Source organism: Wolffia australiana, chromosome 6 (assembly GCF_029677425.1).
Source record: "Wolffia australiana isolate 7733 chromosome 6, ASM2967742v1".
NCBI lineage: Eukaryota > Viridiplantae > Streptophyta > Magnoliopsida > Alismatales > Araceae > Wolffia > Wolffia australiana.
The window spans coordinates 895,497-917,729 of record NC_135840.1 but is presented as its reverse complement, the minus strand read 5'-3'; the positions used below and the strand labels follow the sequence as shown (position 1 = coordinate 917,729).

The 22,233-nt window shown below is 40.2% G+C and overlaps 3 protein-coding genes across 5 annotated transcripts; 1 reads left to right on the top strand and 2 right to left on the bottom strand.

The window, feature by feature from the left end:
* The first annotated feature begins 8,710 nt into the window (after positions 1-8,710).
* LOC144704090 (transferases, transferring hexosyl groups) lies at positions 8,711-11,189 on the top strand. The gene is made up of 4 exons (XM_078576329.1): positions 8,711-9,236; positions 9,316-9,690; positions 10,586-10,779; positions 10,866-11,189. The coding sequence occupies exons 1-4, from the start codon at positions 8,713-8,715 to the stop codon at positions 11,096-11,098; spliced, it is 1,326 nt and encodes a 441-aa protein (XP_078432455.1). The 5' UTR covers positions 8,711-8,712; the 3' UTR covers positions 11,099-11,189.
* LOC144704089 (Pentatricopeptide repeat (PPR) superfamily protein) lies at positions 10,427-13,362 on the bottom strand. Of its 3 annotated transcripts, none has more exons than XM_078576325.1 (2): positions 11,558-13,362; positions 10,427-11,114 (listed from the first exon to the last, which is right to left on the bottom strand). In XM_078576325.1, the coding sequence occupies exon 1, from the start codon at positions 13,202-13,204 to the stop codon at positions 11,696-11,698; it is 1,509 nt and encodes a 502-aa protein (XP_078432451.1). In that variant the 5' UTR covers positions 13,205-13,362; the 3' UTR covers positions 10,427-11,114; positions 11,558-11,695. The 3 variants fall into 3 exon arrangements, with proteins under 3 accessions (XP_078432451.1, XP_078432454.1, XP_078432452.1); XM_078576328.1 differs by having other exon boundaries at positions 11,562-13,362; XM_078576326.1 differs by having other exon boundaries at positions 11,626-13,362.
* A 6,204-nt stretch (positions 13,363-19,566) lies between these two features.
* LOC144704526 (thioredoxin-like 3-1, chloroplastic) lies at positions 19,567-21,782 on the bottom strand. Its single transcript, XM_078576972.1, has 5 exons — positions 21,416-21,782; positions 20,461-20,532; positions 20,291-20,357; positions 20,155-20,172; positions 19,567-19,772 (listed from the first exon to the last, which is right to left on the bottom strand). The coding sequence occupies exons 1-5, from the start codon at positions 21,724-21,726 to the stop codon at positions 19,674-19,676; spliced, it is 567 nt and encodes a 188-aa protein (XP_078433098.1). The 5' UTR covers positions 21,727-21,782; the 3' UTR covers positions 19,567-19,673.
* Between the last annotated feature and the right edge of the window lie 451 nt (positions 21,783-22,233).

Sequence of the window (22,233 nt, the reverse complement as noted above, 5' to 3'; positions counted from 1 at the left end):
CTTTCCAGGAGCAGTTGGATCGATCTATTGTCCCCTTTTTGCCGACCTCCATTGACTAGTCCATGAGGATGACAGTCAGAGGTGGAGAAGGATGAGTCTACCCCTGGTCGTCCAATCCCCTTCGGATGGATTCAATGGCTGCAATTAAATTGAACCCGTGGACCCATTCTTAATGGGGTACCCCTTCTTCGCCACATAAGCACTCTGTCAATCACCCCTTTAGTCAGCCCATCAGCTGACTCGTGCTTCAATTTTCTCAGCACTTGTCCCCAATATCCGCGTGGTTCGCTGCAGATAATCAGGAAGCCTGAAAAAGAAAGAATAAGATATAAATAATAGAAACATATATCACTTTTCAATCTTTGGTTAAGTGATTGGATGGTAGAGATCATGTCCATTTACTTCAAGTGGCCCGACCTGACATAGGGTTTTGGCCAGGTCAGCTCGAAGCCCAGCTATGTTTTCTTTCTGAATTTCATTCATATCGCGGCTCTTTGGGCCTCAATCCCTCTTTAAAATTCTTGACCTGGCCCATGCCTTTCTAAACTTAAAAGGTCGTCATTAATCCCTTATCAAAAGAGTTGAAAATACAAATTACTATATAAGTAGCATTTTTCTCTAACCTTCGAACTAACTTACCATATTTCCCGTGAGTTGGCTAGACTCTGTGTGGCCTTATGCGGCCTCAATATGGCCCTTAAGTGGGCCTCTATGTGCCAGCCAGGGAAGGCTCCATGTGTGGCAGCGCTTGCCGGTTTTTGGACTACTTAAGTGATGTCGACTCCCTCCTTCATGGGGCCCATCAGATGCAAGGTATCGGCATATATAGAGAGCTAGTAGGTTGAGTCTCTCAACGTGATGGTTGCCTCAGGCCTCCTAGGGAAGATCCTGCCAACTAGTATAGAGGGAATGGGTGTGAGAGCATACTGCATAGTTGGCAAGGGCATGTGTCGTCTGGTTCTCCTTTTATAGTTGGTGGCAAATGCGGGTGAAATGTGTGCAACACCACATGATGTCTCGTCATACACTCAAGAGGTGCCAATAGGTGCATGAGTCTGCATGGCACATATTGACTAAGAACTATGAGTCCTGTTCTATGATGATATCATGAAGATTTTACTCTTCACAAAGGAGCAAATCATTGTGTATCACCATAGGCTCAACTGGTGTGTTAGTTTGGACTCCGTAGATTTGTGAGAAACCAAAAATGATAATCTATGTGTGGTCTCAAAAGGGACCACCTCCACCGGCAAGGCACGTGTTCCCTTTGGCTGCACCATCCACGTTGAGGTTGAGAGAACCCATTGACGTTGGGTGCCAATGGACAATCTATAGAAGAGTGGTGATGTGTTTTAAAGAAACGAGATGCCCTAGGTGCTCATTGCATCACACATACGTAATTAGCGTCAAGAAATAGGTAGTACGAGGTGATGGGTTCGTCGTAGTCATTGCTTGATGCGGCTCATGACATCTTGTGTGCTCATGGTGGACCCCCCAAAACCAGAAGAGTTTCACCCTTTTCATATTGCCCATAGTTAGTATGCTCTGGTAATGTGTAAATAAGGACTAAGCTTAGAGTGTGTTGACGAGATAAGGATCTTGTCAAAATATTATAGCATTGTTAGTGTAGTATGGGAACAAAAAGTTGGACGCCAATGGTGAGTAAATTGGCGCCAACTTTCCATAATGATCTCACTATGGAAGGAGAGGTGTTTCATAGTCTCACGCTAAGGAGAGACGGGGAAGAAATGGCACCACGAACTAATGGAGTGATGAATATGGATCACCCGATCATCTCTATGTGATAATCATTACATGCCGAATGCATCGATCTCAAGCCTGAGTATTGAATCTCGCTCATATTTTTCCAGAGGAACCGTGGGTCTCCATCATACCAGCTACGGTATAATCATCACCACTCGCCCTCACTTCAAAAATTTGTTTGGCTTATTCATTACGTGTTCCCTGTGGATGCGACCCTTACTCTATGCTCTTGAGGAAGTTATAAATATTGGTGTATAAACCAAAAGCCTTAAACAACATATTTAACCTTAATTTCCGGTTCATCCCCCCCTATATTTGATTAATAGTCAATTATTAAACATTCTTCTTTCTAGCAAATAGGTGAAGTGCAGATTTTCACCAACGTGAACTGTCAATGGCAAAATTTCTATCCGATTAGCATGGCTTGGTTTTTTTTTTACTTTCAAACTGGATAGTCAATCATGCTGAAATTATAAGGGTAGTTTAATTTTTTCATTGCTTTTTTAGTCATATGGTTGAATTGTTAAAATGAAGTCATAGGAAGGGGGAACACTTCAAACTTGCCCCAACCCTAGTTGGGCACGAAAAACTCATCAAGGTTTTCCAATTCAATTTTTTTTGCCTTTCTTGGGCTATTATGGTAAGGTTTTTTTCCCTTCTTTATTCTCTTCCTGTTTGTTGTAATTTCTAGGTTCATCCTATATCAGACGTAATTGAGAGAGGGCATAATCTTAGTTAAAGAGTACATATTCGAATTCCAAACAAATAAGATTAGGTTTTTCTCATTTCCAATATGAAAAGTAAACTCACTATATTGTTTTTTGCATCTTATTGGACATTTCTTTTAGATTCTCCTTCAGGCTTTTCCCCCTCTAAATGAGGATAAATATCAATATGGGTTACGACTTATATCATTCTATCTCTTCTCATAAGCCTTGATCCTTCAAGGCGCACCAGGCCCTAATAGAACTTACCATGTTCATCCACCTCTCAAGTGATCTGAATCACACTTAAATCCATACTTCCATGTTCCATCATTTCCCTTTACCTATTCATTGCCATTGTTTGATCATCTATCTATGGCCAAATCATCTCTAAGTTAGTTAGAGGACGAGAGAGGACAGGCATGGGTCCATCAAGTCGGAAAAACAGGTGTAGTCTCTTGAGGTTTCAGAAAAATCTAATGAGTAAAAACCATCGATGGCTCAAATGTTTCCCGTCTTCATGCGTCAAAGGAGAGAGAGCTTAAAATGGACAAGAAAAAAACATTTAGCCGTCCTTGAGGTTGAGTTACCGGATAGACCACCTGGAACGCACCATGTGTACACTATCTCTTGAACTTCATTTCTTAATTTAGTCAAATTTGAGCTCTTCAGTTACATGCATCCAAGCATCCCCATAATCACTTCCATTCCTGCCACATGTCCTGAAAATCAATCCAGATTAGTCCCAGATGGATAGATAGATAGATAGATGGATAGATAGATAGATAGATAGATAGATAGATAGATAGATAGATAGATAGATAGATAGATTCGGAATGGATGTGATCAAATGATTAAGATCTGACTAGTGAAGGTGTTGAAGAATCACCAGTGTAAGCCAAGAGACTGCCATTATATCCATTTGTTATGTTAGGGTCAAGGGATTTTATAATGCAGATCAGTCTTCCTACTTCTTTGTTGATTTTCTTGAAACAGTTAGGACACTAAGAAGCCTTGATGGATATTCAAAGACCTCCTTCTCTCTTAGTCAGCCTCTCTAGGAGGAATGGAGCTCAAATTTTATAAATAGCGGTGACTCAATTTAGAGATACAGCTATAGGCATGAATATAGGAGAGAAAGACAAGCTTCCCTTTAATTTTAGTTCAATCAGCTTTTTGGATCAACAGATATCGAGCCCTGAAGTTGGACAACTCTTGGTGTGTTGCTTCATCAGCGAGCAGCATATCACCACACTTTTCCTCTAACGCAAATGCCTTTAACTCACATTCATGCCACATGTCTCCTGTCACGTGGGATTGGGGCCACTTTTTCTGACCTTTTGAAGTAATGAGATAAGTCAAAAGATAACAAAGTTTTAAATGTGTTGTCATTGATCAACAGTCACGCTTATTGTGTAAAACAATTGCACAAATTTATTATTTGTCAATGTCATCACATATAAATAAAAATAATACAGGGAGTCCATAATGATTACCCAATATGATGTCGCTAACTCTAATCCATAATGGCATATTATTAATGATTGGTTGATGCCAATCATTACTGAGATCAATGATTGGTTGACATTCGATGAATTAAATGGTGAAAACTGGGTCGTCAAAATTTAGGCCAGAAAATATAAAATAAATTCATATAAAATTTAGTTAAATTCTAAAAATAAATAAATATATCTTTGACTTGGAAAAATAATATCTTCATGAATATAATGTTGAACATTTCAGGAAAAATCATATTTTTACATGAAATGACTGTAAAAAATATGATGTCATAAAAAACCTTTAAAATACTTAACAATTCTTAAAATTCAAAAACATGTAACTATGGTCATATTAACCTACTAAAAAATATTTTCTCAGTTGTGATGTGGTTAAGATGGGATTAACCTCTCTTGGCATAAGAGGATGCATACTCAAGGAAGAAAATTCAATAAAGCCCATGGCCAAGGTGTTGTAACTATTAGAAGATTAGTTATACCTATGATGATTAATTTAGATTAGTCATAACTATTAGGAAATCATTTTTGCTTTTTTTCCAATGCGTTAGTCATCACTATGATGATTAATTCAGATTTTATAGTTAACCATGCCCTAATTTTTTCCAGAAGGGCCATGTGGATGAGGAATTAATATATACATGATCGTTAATCAATGATATGTGCCATTAAAGATTATATGAACTTCTCTCAACCTTCTGGATGATGTAATGTAGTTTGTCATCTCAAGTGCTGGTGACACAACCTATGGACTGATCTCAAACAATCTAAATTTTATAAATATGTATGTTACATTAACATGTTAGTAAATAAATAGTTGATTGAGCTTATGGAGTCATTAACTAAATTGGAAGCTGGTCCTTGCACGTCACACATAAGCTTTATCGGATTTATGAAAAATGCTCTTAAATTGTAAAAAATAAAAGTCCATGAGTGAGAAACACCCATGAAAGTCTCTTCTAGGCTGACAATACCTCTTCATTGACTCTTTATTTTCTATTCTCTCAGTTTGACTAGGATGTAAAGAAAATCATCCCAGATCTTTCACAGTGCTGATCTAGAAGATGTGGAGATTAGATGCGCAGAGGACCCGAAGAATACCTCTGGAGGTTAGACACTTGAGACAGTCATAGGTCCAAAATTGGGTTTATGAAGTATGTGATATTTGGCTTTTGAGTTTAATCGATGACATTTATGAAAATAGTTCTTATTGAATATTGCTCGTATAGGTAAAGGATGGTCGCTATTGGGAATAGTGACTATGTTAATCCACTCTCAACGGTGATTCAAGAGGTGAGACATGATACTTATAAAATAGAAGATAGAGAGATGAAGGAAATGGTGAGGTATGAAACTTATGTATAATATTTATACTTCTTCCCTGAATAATAATATGAAAGATAGAAGGTATAATATAGTGGTGTAGAGAGGGAGAGAAAAATAGGACTAAGAAAATTGGGATTCAGTGGTGAAAATAATGATCATGAAAGGATGAGAGGATCTAATCTAAGTAATGGAAGGCAAGGCTGAAATGGATCAAGGTCCCAATAATCGGCCAGAACCACTGTAATTTGTAGATACAAGTGAGCCCTTCCTCTTCTCTACTACTTCTCTTTAGTCTCTCAATTACCTCTCTTTAAAATACCCTAAAAATATAGTTAGCAATTTCAAAGATAAATTTTATAGCATTTGGTACCTGTAACTAAAAATCAGAGATGATAGAATGAGGGCAAAGAAACAAAGTACCCTCAAAATATCAGCTTGATCATCATTATAGATCATCAGTGGTCAAGGTTTAAATTTTAAGCAATCGTCTAATTGATTTTACATGAATATTGTTTTTCCTCATTAGTCCCGCCAACCCATCACTTTTAAGAATCTGTGTCCTTAATTATTTCAAAGATCCCTCGGAAAGATTGGCTAAAATTTCTAGGTTTTTCTTGATTGATGGTTTCAAACATTACACAACTCCTGTAGAAAATAAGAGAAAAAAGTAATTCCGCCATTTTTAATGTGTGATTGGGCAATGGGTCTACCACCTACCACATCAACATGTTTTTCGATTTGTGCCAAACATAGCATCACATACTTTCAAAGACTTAAAATTAAAATATAACAAAGCATTTTATATAGACACCATGTGTCATCGTTACTTTTTTCTCTTCCAAGTTGTACTCTATGATTTTAATTATGACCTCTTCCCATTAGTCCTCATCTTCCTATGCATTTAAGAATCAAATATTTGACATCTAATTAATGCATTCCAATTTGTGATTCCATGATGGCCCGTTTTTCATAATTTGTCTACGTTAGTGTGAATTAACATAATTACATGCTCATGTTTATCAAGCATAAAATGATAGAAGGATATTCTGATTTATATAAAATCATATCCTTAAATAAAATAATTCTCTACGTTGGAATATATATTTCTATATTTTTTTAATTTAAAGTTATGGAGAGTTTTTTCTAAGTCAGAATATTTCTTATATATTTTCATGAATTCTAATGTCTTTTTAGAATTATATAAGGATTATTAAGCTTTACTTTGCACCTTAGCATTTGTGGCCATTGGATTTACCTAAATGTCTACCAATCAGTGATTTTAACCAATGATTATTCTAACCAATCATTGCAAAATATGCCATTGTGGCATTGCAAATTGTGCGGAGATAATGACCAATCATTAGATGACGAGTTTATTCTTTTAATGTATAGAGAGATGTTGACCAATGAACAAAAAGTAATCATGAAAATTACATTGAATGTAATTTGAAAGCCTGAGTCCACAAATTGTGTCCATTTTTTGGAGTAAAATCACTAAAAATAATTAAATTCATCTGCATTTGTGTCATCACGTTGTTGGCTGAAATGAGCTAATGTATTAATGTGGAGGTCGCAAAAAGTGTTGTGACGCCATGCACTACTAATAGCTTTAATATTTCACCCTTCTACATTGCATTACTTAGATCCATGTCATGCCTTGAGCAGTTGATCAAGAACGATCAAGTACTCAACGGAAATCTTGATAAGGAATCTGAATGAATTGTATGGAAGCAAAACCCTAAGGTAATCTAGTGGTGGCACTAATGAGGAGAGAGAGAGAGAGAGAGAGAGAGAGAGAGAGAGAATTTGATCAAAATAAACAGCCTAGATTATGAAAATTTTAAACCTTGATATATTAAGATTTAGAAGGCCGATCAAACTAAATTTGGAGGGCAGCTTCATATTTCTCTCCTCCATTTATGTAAGTAAAATATACTTATGAACTTCCTTCCTACACTTGTAGGCTTAGTGAAAGAGAGTGAGTTGGGGGACCCGTCAAGGTGTTGTTGGTGTCTAGACTGATTAAGGAAAAGCAACAGAGAAAGGGAGGAGCGCACTTGCATCTACAAATTACGTTGATCCTTGCAAAACATACGGATCTAGGGTTTGCTACTTGCCTTACAATGTTCGCATCTTCATCGCCACCTATCTAGCTCAAATATATCTATTCCTATCATCAAATCTTATCCGATAATGTTAATCACTTCTCAAATATATCTATTCCTATCATCAAATCTTATCCGATAATGTTAATCACTTCTCAAATATATCTTTCCCATATCACTTTTCTTCCTCATCCCACAGTTGCTAAGTTTACATAAATATTTACATCCATTTATATTTACATATTTATCCCTATCTCTATATGCCTTCTTACCTCATCATCATCACTTCACTCCATCTTTGTTATCTCTATTTCTTGTTCTGTCTTTAAGTCACTATCTCTATCTTCTGTTTTTCATATTAACCTTTATAACTTATCCATAAATATCAACTATCATCCCCTCAGCCACCATTTCCCTTGTTTCTCTACATAAAATGTTAGAAGTATTCCATCTCACCTATATAATCACTATTTTAAGTCTATTAAAACCCCAATCATTGATCCCATAGAGACGATTATTACTCATCACTAACTATTTATATTCCAGTGATTAATTTTTTTATAAACATTATAAATTAAACTCAATTACCAACGACATAATTAACAACCCTGATGAGTTTTAACAATATCACAAATCCTAATTGATTGTTCGCTTTGGGAGGAAATGACGTCAAGCCTTGGTAAGGCAAATTTGTCATGATTTTGAGAAAATCATGGTAAAACATTTTCTGATGGGAAAAAGGACATTGGTTTCCATTGGTTTAAACATGGCTGCTGGATCTGGATGGATCCATAATGCCAGCAAAAAAAATGGATATTCACCAAATAAAATAAAATGCATACTACTGTTTGTGAGTATAGTGCAAGGAGGCAAACGAGAAGGTTATTTCGTCCTAGGACGAAATAACCATCCCCTCCCGCGCCTTGGATGGTGGACGGGATGGTTTCTGCATCTCGTGGGAGTCAAGTACGAGTTGAGAGCCCGAGAGGGAAAGTCCAGGCGCCCTTAAACTGCAAGAGAGACAGCCGAGTGTGAACCAAGTGCAAGCCGAGCGAGAGTCAAAGAGGGAACGCTGAGCCAGAGCAGAGCATTTACAAGGGTGACATTTTTTTCGTCCCCCGCGGACTGTATGGTTTTCAGATAGGATGGGACAGGGAAGAAAATATTTGGGACGGGACGAACTCTGTACGGGACAATTCAGACAAACCTCTGTGTCGTCCCGTCCGTCGTCCCCGTCCTGGGCGGACGATCCTGCACTATATTTGCGACTACTTAGGGACCAGCTACGATCAAACGGACATGGAGAGAGAAGGGAGGAGAGAGGGCAGGAGGGCGGTGCTCCGAGCCGCCGTGTTCTCCAGGGTGCTCCTCCTATCGCTGGCCGCCACGTGGCAGCTGCTCCTCCGGCCTTACGACACCTCCGCCGCCGTCAACCCTCCCTGCCTGGCCGCCCCAGCGGCGGCGCCGCCGCCGCGCTGGCCCCGCGCCGCCGCCTTCCTCGAGCGCGCCGCCGTGTGGGACTCCGTCTACTTCCTCCGCATCGCGCAGTGCGGCTACGAGTACGAGCAGGCCTTCGCCTTCTTCCCCGCCTTCCCCCTCGCCGTCTCTCTCCTCGCCCGATCCGCCCTCGCGCCTCTACAGCCGTTGATCGGGGATCGGGCGGTCCTCGCGCTCTCCGGGCTCGCCCTCAGCAACCTCGCCTTCCTCTCCGCCGCGCTCTCCCTCCACAGACTATCTCTTCTCGCCCTCGCCGATGACGCGGCGGCGCTCCGCTCCGCCGTCTTCTTCTGCTTCAACCCCGCCTCCGTCTTCTACTCTGCGATGTAACCCCCGCCGAGGAATTAATCAGGATTTCCCCATTTTTTTCTGAAAAAAAAAAAATTTAATGATTCTTGTTCGCAGATACTCGGAGAGCTTGTACGCGGCGTGCTCGATGGGGGGGGTGGAGAAGCTGATGAACGGCTCTGATTTCGCGGGGGTGGTGATGTTGGCGATGTCCGGCTTGGCGAGGTCCAACGGGGCGGTCAACGCCGGGTTCGTCTGCTTCCGCGCGCTGCTGCGGGCTTGGGACTCGGTCGGATTGAAGAAGAAGAAGAAGGTTGTGGCGAGAGAGTTGGCCGTGGGCGCGGCGCAGGCGGCGGTCGTTTTGGCGCCCATGGTGGGTTTTCAGGCTTATGGGTACGCCAGTATGTGCTTTGGACGGCCCGCTGAGCAGCGCAGACCCTGGTGCCAGTCTTGGCTCCCTCGCTTGTATGGATACGTTCAAAGCCATTACTGGTACCTTTCTTCTTCGTTAGTTTCATCTGCTTCATCTCGTCTTCTTCAACGTTTTCACCGTTGTTATGATCGGTACCATCTTTTTTCTTTTTCATCATCGTTGCCTTCTGCTTCATTAGGATCATCATCTTCTTTAGCATTGGCTTCATCATGATCATCTCTTCGTCAGTTTTTCATCTGCTTCATCTCGTCTTCTTCAACGTTTTCACCGTTGTTATGATCGGTACCATCTTTTTCCTTCGTCGTTATAGTTGTTTTCTGCTTCACTAGGGTCATTGGCTTCATTATGATCATCTCTTCGGCTTCAGCATTATCGTGATCATGATTTTCATCCGCTTCAGCTTTAAGCTTCACCAAGATCATGATGATCATATCCTTCAGCTTCAGCTTCATCATAATCTACGTCTTCTTCTTCATCTGTTGCACCATCATCATCTTCTTTCGGCCCTCATCCACTTCACCATCGTTGTTATCATCATCATCATCTTCTTCTTCTTATTCTTCTTCGTCTTCTTGTTATCCTCTTCAATTTCTTCATGATCATGATAATTGGCATAGTCTTCTTCTTCACCATCATCATGATCATGATAATCATCATTCTTCTTCAGATCATGGTTCCCTCGAGCAGTACATAGATAGGGGAGGGGAGGATCATGTATGGGTAGAGCCTTAAGGGTATACATGTGTACTTTGGGTGGTTACTGCTTTGTCCGGTGACCGCCCTCTTTCAATCATCTTTCAAAATAAAATCGTTCTTCATCATGATATCGATAATTATCTTACTCAGCTTCGCCTTCAACATGATCGTCATCTTCATTACCATCAACCTCCAATTATTGAGCTGACAAACATAGCAGAACAGGTTCTAGTCTTAAGATTTGGTAAATCATGCCAGGGACGTCGGATTCCTGAGGTACTTTCAAGTGAAACAGCTGCCCAATTTTCTGCTGGCCTCTCCGATGCTTCTCTTGGCAGTCTGCTCCATCATAGAGTATGCGAAACTTCGCCCCGATGCCGTCTTCTCCGCCGGCCTCCAAGCTCCTTCCAAGGAAAGACGAGTCGCCGCAGGCCTCTCTCCTCACAGCCCTGGTAACACCTCCTTCAAAGCACCAGTAGAAATTCCTCTTCTGCAAATTCTGTCTCTGAAAAACAGAAAACTAATCTTGCCACTGCAGCGCATGGGTTCTCCTCCATCCTGGTGCTTCCCTTTGTGTACCAGCTTGCTTTCATGGCGGCAACATCCTTCTTCTTCATGCACGTGCAGGTGGCAACAAGGTTTCTGTCAGCAAGCCCTCTGATTTACTGGTTTGCTGCCCGCCATTTCCAGAGTCGTCTTCTTGTGGCGTATTTCGCCGCCTTCTTCCTCCTTGGCAGCCTCCTCTTCCCCATTTTTTACCCCTTCACCTGAAGAGTGCAATTTTGGCCTGCCACAATTATCCAAGAAGACATAATAAGGTTCCTTTACGGACCTATCATATTTCAAAGAGGAAGCATCATCACGATACGCTTTCAAGGTAACCTGCATGTGTTAACTTCAAATAAAATTGGTTGAGAACAGTTTTACTCTGTCACGTTAAACTTGGTTCAAGATTTGGGATTGTATCAAAGATACTTGAAACTGGACTGCGGAGCGACAAGTCCTATGACACAAGAGCAGGATTCTCTAAAAAGCCAGCCTTGGCTTTTTAGAGAATCCTGCTCTTGTGTCATAGGACTTGTCGCTCCGCAGTCCAGTTTCAAGTATCTTCGATACAGAGCCACTCGAGACTGGGGATCTCAACTGGTTCTGCAAGAAGTTCAGCATGAATGACAAGCCGTAGAACGAGAATCAACTAGTTTTGTTCTGATCTGAGTAGGCTCAACATACGGACTTGGCTGTGCCATCCAGGTCGACATTCCAGCAAAGTTTATCCATCTGCAGCTGAATGTTTTCACCTGTTGCAATTCCAGGGGTGCATGGACTAAGGACTTTCACTCTTAAATTTTTTGCAGCAGAGTGTTGGCTTCAATCAACAGAAGATGGTGCAGCTAAACCCTCTAAAAGAGCAATGTAGGTGCCATCATTGGGGCCAACACCGTCAGCAGCCATCTCCCTTAGAAGCTGCTCGGCAAGATCGCCATCACCGCTCGCACTGATGCCCTGGATCAGAGCATTGTAGGTGAGAACAGTGGGGTTGAATCCCAAGCTTAGCATCTCATCCCTCAGCTTAAGGGCTTCCTTCACGGCGCCTCTCCGGCTGTACCCGCTGATCAGAGTGTTGTAGCTAACATGGTCAGGCTCGATGCCTCGTCGCCGCATCTCAGCCAGCAGCTCTCTCGCCTCCTCCACCTTCCCCTGCAGGCACAGCCCCCTCATCAGAGAATTGAAGGTCACCTCATCAGGCAAAACCTTCATCCTCTCCATTTCCTCCAACAGGAGAAACGCCTTCTCCCCCTTCCCTCCACTGCAAAGCCCATCAATCATGGCGTTGAACATGACTGTGTCCGGGGACAACCCTCTTCTTGTTGCTTCCTTGAACAGACTGTAACCATCTTCCACTCGCTTGCTTTTTGAAAGGCCGTAGATGATTGAGGTGTAGGTCACCTTGCTAGCAGGCAACCCCTTCTGGGTCATTTCTTCGAACAGTTGAAGGGCTTTGTCAATGTCCCCTGCTCTGCACTTCCCATTGATCAGGATGTTGTAGGTGATTGCGTCTGGGGAGAGCTCGTCCTTCTTCTGCATCTCTTCAAGAAGCTCATCGGCCTCTTTGTTTCTCTTCTCCATGAGCAAAGCATGGAGGAGCATGTTGTAGGTGGAGACAGTAGGTTTGATGGCCCTATCCTTCATCTTTTTCCTGTAAGTAAATGCTGTTTCTAAATCCCCCTTATTGCAGAAACCGTCGATCAGGGCGTTGAAGGTGACAGCCGTCGGCTTAGCTCCTTGCTCCTCCATGTCTGAGAACATGGCGGAAGCTTCTGCAAGCTTCCCTCGCTTGCATAAACCAGATATGAGTATCCCATAGGTGTAGGAATCGGGGGAAATCCCTCGTTCTCTCATGGATTTCAGCAGTTCTAACCCAATGTCAACTCTTCCCCGATCGCAGTGACCCTGAATTATGGTATTGTAGGTGACCACGGTCGGCCTTACGCCCGACGACTCCATGATCTGTAAAAACCCCTCTGCTTTCCTCAGCTTACCTTCCTTGCAGAGCACGTTGATCATGATGTTGAACGTAGCAGTGTTTGAAGGGATCTTCATCCTAAACATTTCGGCGTAGAGTCGCCACGCGTGCCCCAATTTCTTGCTCCTCAGGAACGCGCTGAGCAATCCGTTGCAGATCTCGATCCTCGGCCGAACACCGATCTCTTTCAGATAATAGAACGTCTCCAGCGCTTCTTCAACCTTCCCACACTCCCACAGAGCACGAACGAGGAGATCGGAGATCGGCGAAGAACCGCGCGTAGGGATCGATTTCAAGAGATCGACGCCGCTCTGTAGTTTCCCCTCCGCGATCGCGAGCTTGAGAACATCCATTGCTAGTTGATTCCGACCGAGATTCAAGTGCTCCAAGGCTGACGAAGCGACGGGATGAACGGCGAGAATCTCCGGTGAACTGGCGGCGCCGCGGCCGCGCTCCGCCGAGGAGGCGCGGCGGAGCAGAGCCCCTCGCCGGCAAAACCCTCCGACCAAGAACATCGCCATACTCTGGGGACTGCTCAAGGAGTTCAGTATTTATAGGCTTCGTGGTCGGATGACGACAATGGGACGGTGTTCCGTTCGTCATCCGCCCTTCACAGGCTCCCGTTCCGTCCCGTTTGTGGGGCTAGTTTATTTTTTTGCTGTTCTTAAAAGTATATTTTCTTCATACATATAATAGTACCCTACCCATTTGGAGGATCTGGCTTTGGATAAGATCGGCAATTGTCAATGCTCAGAAGGGTGTTTTTGTATGTTCGAGCCCTAGTGAGCCTACTGTCTGTTCATGTCACGGTTGTGTATTTTGAATTCCACTTGATCATTTATACACTAGGAGAGGGTATTTAGCCCTATTGGTAGGTTCGCTTATGCCTAAAAGATATGTTTCTAGATTTGATTGTGTGAGAGTTAAATTCAGTCTTATTGGTTGGTTGGTTCACTTCATGTATAAGTCAGAAGAGGTATGTGGTTGTTATTGGTGGGTTGTTCGTTATGTTGTTTCTTATTAGTAGATTTAGTTTAGTTTTTTAAGTTTTTTGGAGTTATATTGGCCCAATTGAAGGATTGGGCAAAGTCTGGCCGGGATTAAGGGCTCATCGCCTATGCCTCTCTGGCTGATGTTTTGACTCAGCTCTCTCTCTGTTGATAATACAAATAGTTGGACTATGTTAATAATGAGAGAGAGAGGGCAAGAGAAAAGGTTAGTGATTGAGATTTTAAGAGTCTAGAAGAGAGGATGATAATTGCAAATGAGAATGAGATATAGAGACTGAGCAAGAGAGCATGAGAGGGGAAATATTTCGGAGAGTTTGATAGAGAGAGAGAGAGAGAGATTAAGCAAGAGAGTGAGAGTGAAGGTTAGATTCTGAGATAGAGAGGCACACACAGAGCGAGCAAGAGTAAGAGGGAGAGAAAGAGAGAGAGAGAGAGAGAGAGAGAGAGATACAGAGAAAGCGAGAGTTAAGGCAAGAGATAGAGAGTTTGAGTGTCTGAAAGAGAATGAGAGAGACTGAGTAGGAGAGTAAGAGAGAAGGAGAGAAAGATATGAAGATAAGAGAGGGAGAGAGAAACTTAGAGAGACTCAACGAGAGAGGAAAAGATAAAGCAAGAGATAGCGAAACTAAGAGATAGAGAGACCATGCAAAAGTAAGTGAGAGAAAAAAGGTAGAGAGAGCAGGCATACAGATAGACTGAATGAGAAAGGAGAAAGAGAATGACCGAGTAGGGCAACAACAATATCATCATATACAATTCTCCTCGACGGAGGTTTTCCCTTTTATTTATTAAAATAGAAATACAATGTCTGGCTTATTTAGTGTAGATTATTTGATAAAATAGAATGATGGAATTAACACAATGATGAGAATATTTAACTTGATTAATACAACGATGGGATTATGGCCTGAATCTAATGATAAGCTTTGATCGTTAGTTTAAGTTCCTAAGGTATGATCTAAGAGGGAGGTGAATTAAGCCTTTTAATATTTACTTAGTATAATCTACCTAACTCTATGAGGTACATCTATCTGTCTAGGGATGAAATCGATGATGAGGTAGACTCAGGGTTTTAAAACAACTTTAGGCTAGTCCTGAATGCTGGTTGGGGTACCTAGCCCTTGGTGATAATGAGCACTAACAAAGTTTGAATGAATTCCCTTGAGTAAAATACTTAGAAAATGAGGCATAATAATGCTAACAAGAAAATAAATGTTGGTGAAGCGATATCATCTTCGAGCCCCAGAATCTTCCAGAGTTCAATGATGTTTGTCCTCTTTTGACTCAACCCACAAATTATCATCTTTATCAACCCCTAAAGCCTACTTGGATAAACTTAAAGCCTATATATTTAGTTAATCCAAACACTCACATACATGCAAATGATTTCATCTAGATAGTCATTCTAGGATATTTAATGAAAAGGATTTTGAATATTGAAATAAGTCTCACCAAATGGTTCAATATACATTTCTTTTACCCATCTCCTGATTCCCTCGCCTCTTTTTCTCATACCTATCTCATTTTTCTATGTTGATTTAGATTTACACCTCATGACAAAAGTCACCACCAGGTAAGAGGTGTAAAACTATAGATTTTTTGTTTGAAGCCCCTTTGGAGCGCCTCCATATGTTTCCTCCTTCCTTTGCTTGTGATTTAAAATATGTGTACTAAAATTTTTGAACTACCTACCACAGACTCATGATTACATGGTGAATAATCAATAATTTAATTGGTGATATTTGGTTCAGATAGTCTCTCATAAATCATCCCTCAAATGGATTTTTTTATTTTAGTCACAATTTATTAGTGTTATCCTTTACACCCCTTCAAATTCTTAACTATTTTATCAAATGACACAAATCTAGATGCTATGAATTCTTATGTATGTTATCAAAAACTCATATAAAATAAATTTTCAAAAAAAATAGGAAATTTCTTTTCATGTGAGGATCTTACGACTAAGTTCTAGTTCACAATGTTGTCTTCCTAACTTCTTGAAACCTTGTCCCAAAAAGTATGTTTAAAAATGTGGTGCCCAAATATTTCCTTCCACAAAAAACCTTAAGATTTCTTTAAAAGGTGAGATATCTTTCTTTCTCTTTTTGTAGTGTGATTTTCACCAAAAGAGAAAAGAGACATCTGAAATTAGGGCTAACTTTGTCTACATGGACTTATAAAATTAAGGGGGAAGGGTAATTATTTTAATAAATGTTAAAGTCAAAGTAATTTAATATGAGAGATAAAAATAAGGCAATACAACTTCTTTAATTTTGAACCAGCATAATTACCACTTTGTCATTTCCAATAGCAATAATAAGTGAAACCAATTGTCAGCAGGCGCTTTCCTCCTTTTATATGTTTTTTTGTAGTAAACCCTGTATTTTACTCTATTGCATAAGTACCCTTATGAGGTCGGATCCACCATGTTAGGCCTGAATGGACCCAATAGATGTAATCCAGTATAAGTACTGGCTGACTCTCTTTCATTAAGACAAGTCATATTTTTGAATTGTTCTCTCTCTGTTGGTGGCTAGGGTTAGAACAGGTGGAAACGACAACAAGGAGAAGATACATTCTCCTCATTGATCAGCTGGGAAGCTGACGCCAATCATTGGTGTTTCTCCATGAATTGAAATTCAAAAAAATCTTTGACAATTATGGTAGATATTTAAAAATATTCCGAAGATTTAAATTATATTCATTCATATTAAAGGTCTATAAAATAATCTATAAATGTGGATATAATTATCTAAATGAGTTAGATATTCCATGTTTACCATTAAGTTTGTCCAGTCAAACGATGTATCATTCACTTTAATGTTTGGTCGATACTATAGAGTATGATTATCGACCTTTAAAAATATTGATTCCTAAATTAATTTTTAATACATTGACCAGAGGGTCAAATGTCAGATATATTTATATACATGAAGGTTATACTGGGTTAGATTGTTTATAAAAATCCCTAAACTTTGAGTATATCTTCTAATGCCCAAAAGATCATTAACATGAGTTCTCTATGCCCATGTATTGGTCTAGTTAATGAATCTGATGGCCCATAACTTTATTGATACAAAATGAACTATCAAAATCATGATTTAGATTAACTAATCACCAATCAATTTAACTTAATTGATTGGTTAAGTTTTTATCCCCTGGGGTGCTAAGCTACACCTCGTGATCTAGAAGATATAGTGTATTTTGGGTTATATTGATTTGATTAAATGCTAGAAAATATTTTTCTAAGCAATGGAAGCAAATAGATTTCTTAATAAAAGACACATTATGTACCTAGTGGAGAACTTCATGCACTCTTGACTTGCTCCCTTGGAGATTGTTCTGAAGCTGTTCAAGTATCTGACCTCTTGAAGTATCCATATGATCAAGGTGCTCTTGTATCTCCATGTCTTCTTTGCCAACTCTTTATGAAGCTTTTTTAGATCTTCTCACTATGAATAGGCTCTTATATGTTGAAGGGAGAAATGAAAAGGAAGAGGGAGGGAGCATGCCCAATTCTAGCTGTGCCTAAAATGGGCACCCCTCCACTATTTATACTGAACTTAAGAATTTTCATAAAATATCCCTTAAGTAAAAGTATATCCACCCGTGTCCTTATAATCTCGTGGGTGTAACCCTCTAGGCCTATGTATTGTTCTTGTTTATAACTTTAACAGCCCAATAACAATTACTATCCAATCTTATTAAATAAATATATCAACATATAGATTAAGTAATCAAGGATCGATTTAAACCAATCGATAGGTTTAGTTTCCAGCCTGTAGGGGGTCGAGCTACGTCTCATGCTCTCGAAGATACAAAGAAATACTCAAACTCTCTCAAGGAATAGTTACCATCATTGGTTAAGGTATATTATAATCTTCATTCTGCATGGGACTCCCGAATGACTTAAGGTATGCTTAGTTGTCAAACCTTAATCAAGCATTTAGTTAGTACTACTCTAGGAATCATTCGAGAATGCCTTCTCCTATATCCTTGCTAATCTTGCCAGGTATTTACCTACATTGTCTTCTAAAAGTCAGTATCCTCGTATATTGAGGGTAGATATCCTGTCTTGACCACTCAATTTCCTCCATGTACTTCTTATTATATCTGAGTTAAGCATTATTGAATCCCATGTATAGAGATTAGCAAGATGTAGTCAAAACATAGTCATCCATCCACAAGATGTCCTTGGTGTCTCAAGTCAATGGATCACTTATAAAACCATGACATAAATCAACATGATTAATGTTTAGGTATAATACAATTCCCAGATTTAGATGGATCGATTCAATGATCTAAAGCACCCATCGTTTGTCCTTAGTGTCTCTACACTAACGACCAGAAGATTAGCCATACTTATTGTATTAGTAGGATCAAATAATGTTATTTTATATGGATAAGTTGATTTCCATATTGACTATCCATTGAATAAGAATATCTAGAATACATGTTTAAAGACTAGTTATCATTGTATTATTATCTCATCATAATTCACTAGGTCATTGCACATATTAATAGGCTTGATTATAAACATTACACGAGAGTAATAATGAATACATACTTCTTTCAATAAACTAAAAACAAAACATGGTGGCGTGATTGACTGGGTGGCCACATAATATCCATTAATGTATTAACTCAATCATATAATATTTCCATCATTTGTTACCATGTATGTATAGTCCCTCATCTGCTTGGTGCTCCCATGAAAAACTTGGGTACGATTTATCGTCCAACCATAATAGATTATCCAAGTTATTTCTAATGCATTTTGAAATCATTAGGGAACTCTTCTTATATATTCTACAAACTTGACCGATGACTTCATTGCATCATATTTCTTAAGTTGTCTTCTCTAATGCTAAGGGGAAATGTTATCTTCTTGACCAATCAATTATCTTCATAAACTTCTTACTATACCGGAGCTAAGAATGTTTGGAATTCCATGAATAGGAACTCACAAGTTATAGGTAAAGAATAATTGTCAATCCACAAGGCAGGTTTAGTATCTCATGTCTGAGGGATACTTGCAAATCATTAGAGAATCAACCTGAACACATGCTTCTCATATATAATTTCATTTAGGATTTATACAGATCATTAAGTGAACTCTTTCTACAAGAGAACACTCATCATCTATCTTCATTGTCTCTATATTAATGGTCACAAGATTAGTCGTATCCATCATGTGAGTGAGAATAACTAATGATATTTTATTCATATATTGCAATGTCATTATCGAGTAGCCTTCAAGTAATAATATTTAGAAACGTACTTAAAGAATAGTGGTCTCTGTATCATGATCTTATCATAATTTTGGATCATGTATTCAAGGACTTCAGTATATGCATCACATATGCATTATTATGAATACATGATATTAATGAACATTGAGCATGATATTAAGTGATCATTTTGCCAGCTATATTTATTTCCATCAACATGAACAAAGACGAGCCAGTCCTAGGTTCAAGTTTAAAGAAAATGGGGCTGGAATTGAGAACATTGATCCCTACCTATTATTTATTTTAATGTTGCTACCATTTGTGCCATCATCTTCTCCCTCTAATCCCTAAGGACGAAATGGAATGACAAGTTTTTGTAACATATTACTGAACATACGGCCTCTTTACTCTTGTTTCATTTGTCCTAAACTATTATCAATCTTCTGTCCCCAAACCTTACGGAAGGGATCACAATTACGGAAGGGATCACAATTTATAAATTACTTTTTCTTTTTTTTGCGTTGTGTGTACAATACGGTAGAGGACGTGTAGAGAGAGAGAAGGGGGAGAGAGATGAGTTGTCACATGTGTTTGGTGATCATCTGGCGGACCTCTTCGACGACTAGCCAAGCCTTTTGCCCTCCAATTATCTCTTCCTTCATCTCTCCATCTTTCCACAGCTGAGAGATAGGAGTGAGACTTAGAACATAAAGTATTTACCAAAAATGCATGAGTTGGATAAGAGAGAGATGGATGTAAGGCTTGGACGTCTTGGATAGAGAGATAAATGGATGAATGAATGGATAGATGGGAGAAATGATGGGCAGATGGACTGATGAGTTGGGGGGATGGGCGGGATGATGGATAGGAAAATGGACGGTGAATAGGAGGATCTGTGAATGTAAGGATAGTAAGTCATATAGATGGTGAACAGATAGATGTATGTATGGATGGGGGCTAATATATGCCATATAGATGGGTGAATCATATGGATGGGTATATAAAAGACACATTAAATTACAGATGAGAGAGCTAGAGAGAGGAATGGAAGAAGAAAAGTACCTGAATGGTTGGCATTTTCTGATGCAGCAGAGTCATCCATCAAAAGATGAAAAATCAAATTAGCAAAACGATCAACATGCCATGCAAATAACATAATAAAACCAAGGGTCTTTTCATTGAAAAAAAGGGTCAATACCGAGATGTTTCCCCTCTTCACCAGTGCCTGAGCCACTTTGTTAACGTCCACGAAATAAAACTTCAGACTAGAACATAAAAAAAACGCCCTTTATTTCAGATAAGTTCACAAAGACAAAAAATCATGATATTACATTCAGCATTTAGACGAAGGAAGTAATCAAGACTCACTCAGAGTAGTCAGCCGCCAGCTTCTCCAGCTTGGGCTTGAGATAGATGCACTTGCGGCACCACGACGCCATCCTACGGATCAAATGGGATAGTCATAAAGAGGTCTAATCAATAGTAGACCAGTCAGAGAGATAGAATATCTATACCACCATGACAGTAAAAGAAATCTATCAGTTGACGTGGCGACCTCTGATTAGTTGTAAGCTACGATATTTCGAAAGTAAGATATGGAGAGAGTGAGAGAGACCTAGATATGAAGAAAGAGAGACTTAAAGAGAGAAATAAAAGAGGGCGATAAGGCCATGAATGAGGAGAGAGAAATCGGAAGATAGCCCCATTTCTCGAAGGACAACATTCATTGAGAAATAGTGATGTAAGAAAACCCTTTGGATAGATTCATGGATAGATAGAGAGAGATAAGTAGATGAATGGAGAGAGAGAGAGAGAGAGAGAGAGAGAGAGAGAGAGAGATAGATCAAAAGAGATCTCGGCAAAGAAGGGGATGTGCTTGATGTCCTTCTGATTGGGATGAAAAGAAGGATGCAGAGAGAGAGATGACGCGATGAATGAAGAGCGAGAGATATATAGGATTTGCGAAATGTCTGATAGAATAATACGATTGAACGAGATATTGACATGGAAAGAGAATTATAGAGAGAGAGATACAGAGAGAGGGAGAAGAGAGAGATGGTGATTGTGTACCAGTCGATGACGATGGGATGTGCTTGATGTCCTAGTTGGATGGGATCAACGGAGAAGATGCGACGAGAAACCATAAGAAAGAGGGAAGCAGAGAGGCCATTACAGAGAGAGAGAGATGACGCGATGAACGAAGAGCGAGAGAGATATAGGATACCCGACATGTATGAAACAATTGTAGCGAGAGAAACAGAGAAAAATGTCGTAGAGAGAGAGATACAGAAAGAGAGAGGAGAGAGAGATAGAGTTTGTGTACCAGTCGATGATGATAGGCTGGGAAAGCTCTTGGGCCTGGCCAAGGATGAGATCGAGATGGTCAGAGTCTGTGATGGGCTCCATGTCTATTGGCGTTGGCTCAGCCTTTGTAGCCCAGAACGCCGCCACCGCCGTCGAAGCTCGCCGCCGCCGCCGTCTTCTTCCCAATTCCTCCGGCAATCTCTGGCCCCGCCGCCACGCCGCCGCCGTAAGACCGGCGGCGGCGCCGCCTTCCCTGCTCAACCTTTCTTGCCTCCTCTCCAGACCCCCATCAAAGAGAACCTGCGCAGGGTGCGCAACAGAGATTGCCATCTTCTTCTTCTTTCTTCTTTCTTCTTCTTTCTTCTGTAGTAGATATCTACGACCTTGGGAGATATTTTCGGTCAGATACTTTTAGAAGTGGGAGCTTTTCTATTTTTTTAATTTGCGGGTCCCGGTTTCTTCTCTGAGAGAGAATTGAGAGGGTTATCCAAAACCGGAGGGATCCAGTGGATGACAAGGATGGAGAAAAGAATGCTCTGGGCTTAGGACGCTAGACAAATATCTCAGTTTAAAGATGGTGCTGGCGGGTGTATGGTTCCATGTTCCCTTGTAGAGAACTGGGTCTACTCTAAATGTACTTATGACAGAATGCTTTAGGCATGTACTCCTCCAACTTTAGTTATTCGTTCTTCATGATGCGTCTCTAGCATGCTAGTTTATTCTAACAATGTTGTACCCATGCTAGAGAAGTTTCTTAGTATAATTGAGAACCCTTAAGGCTCCACCTTGATTTCTCTGGGGATTCATTCAGGTTCATGTTTGACTTGTTCAAGGTTA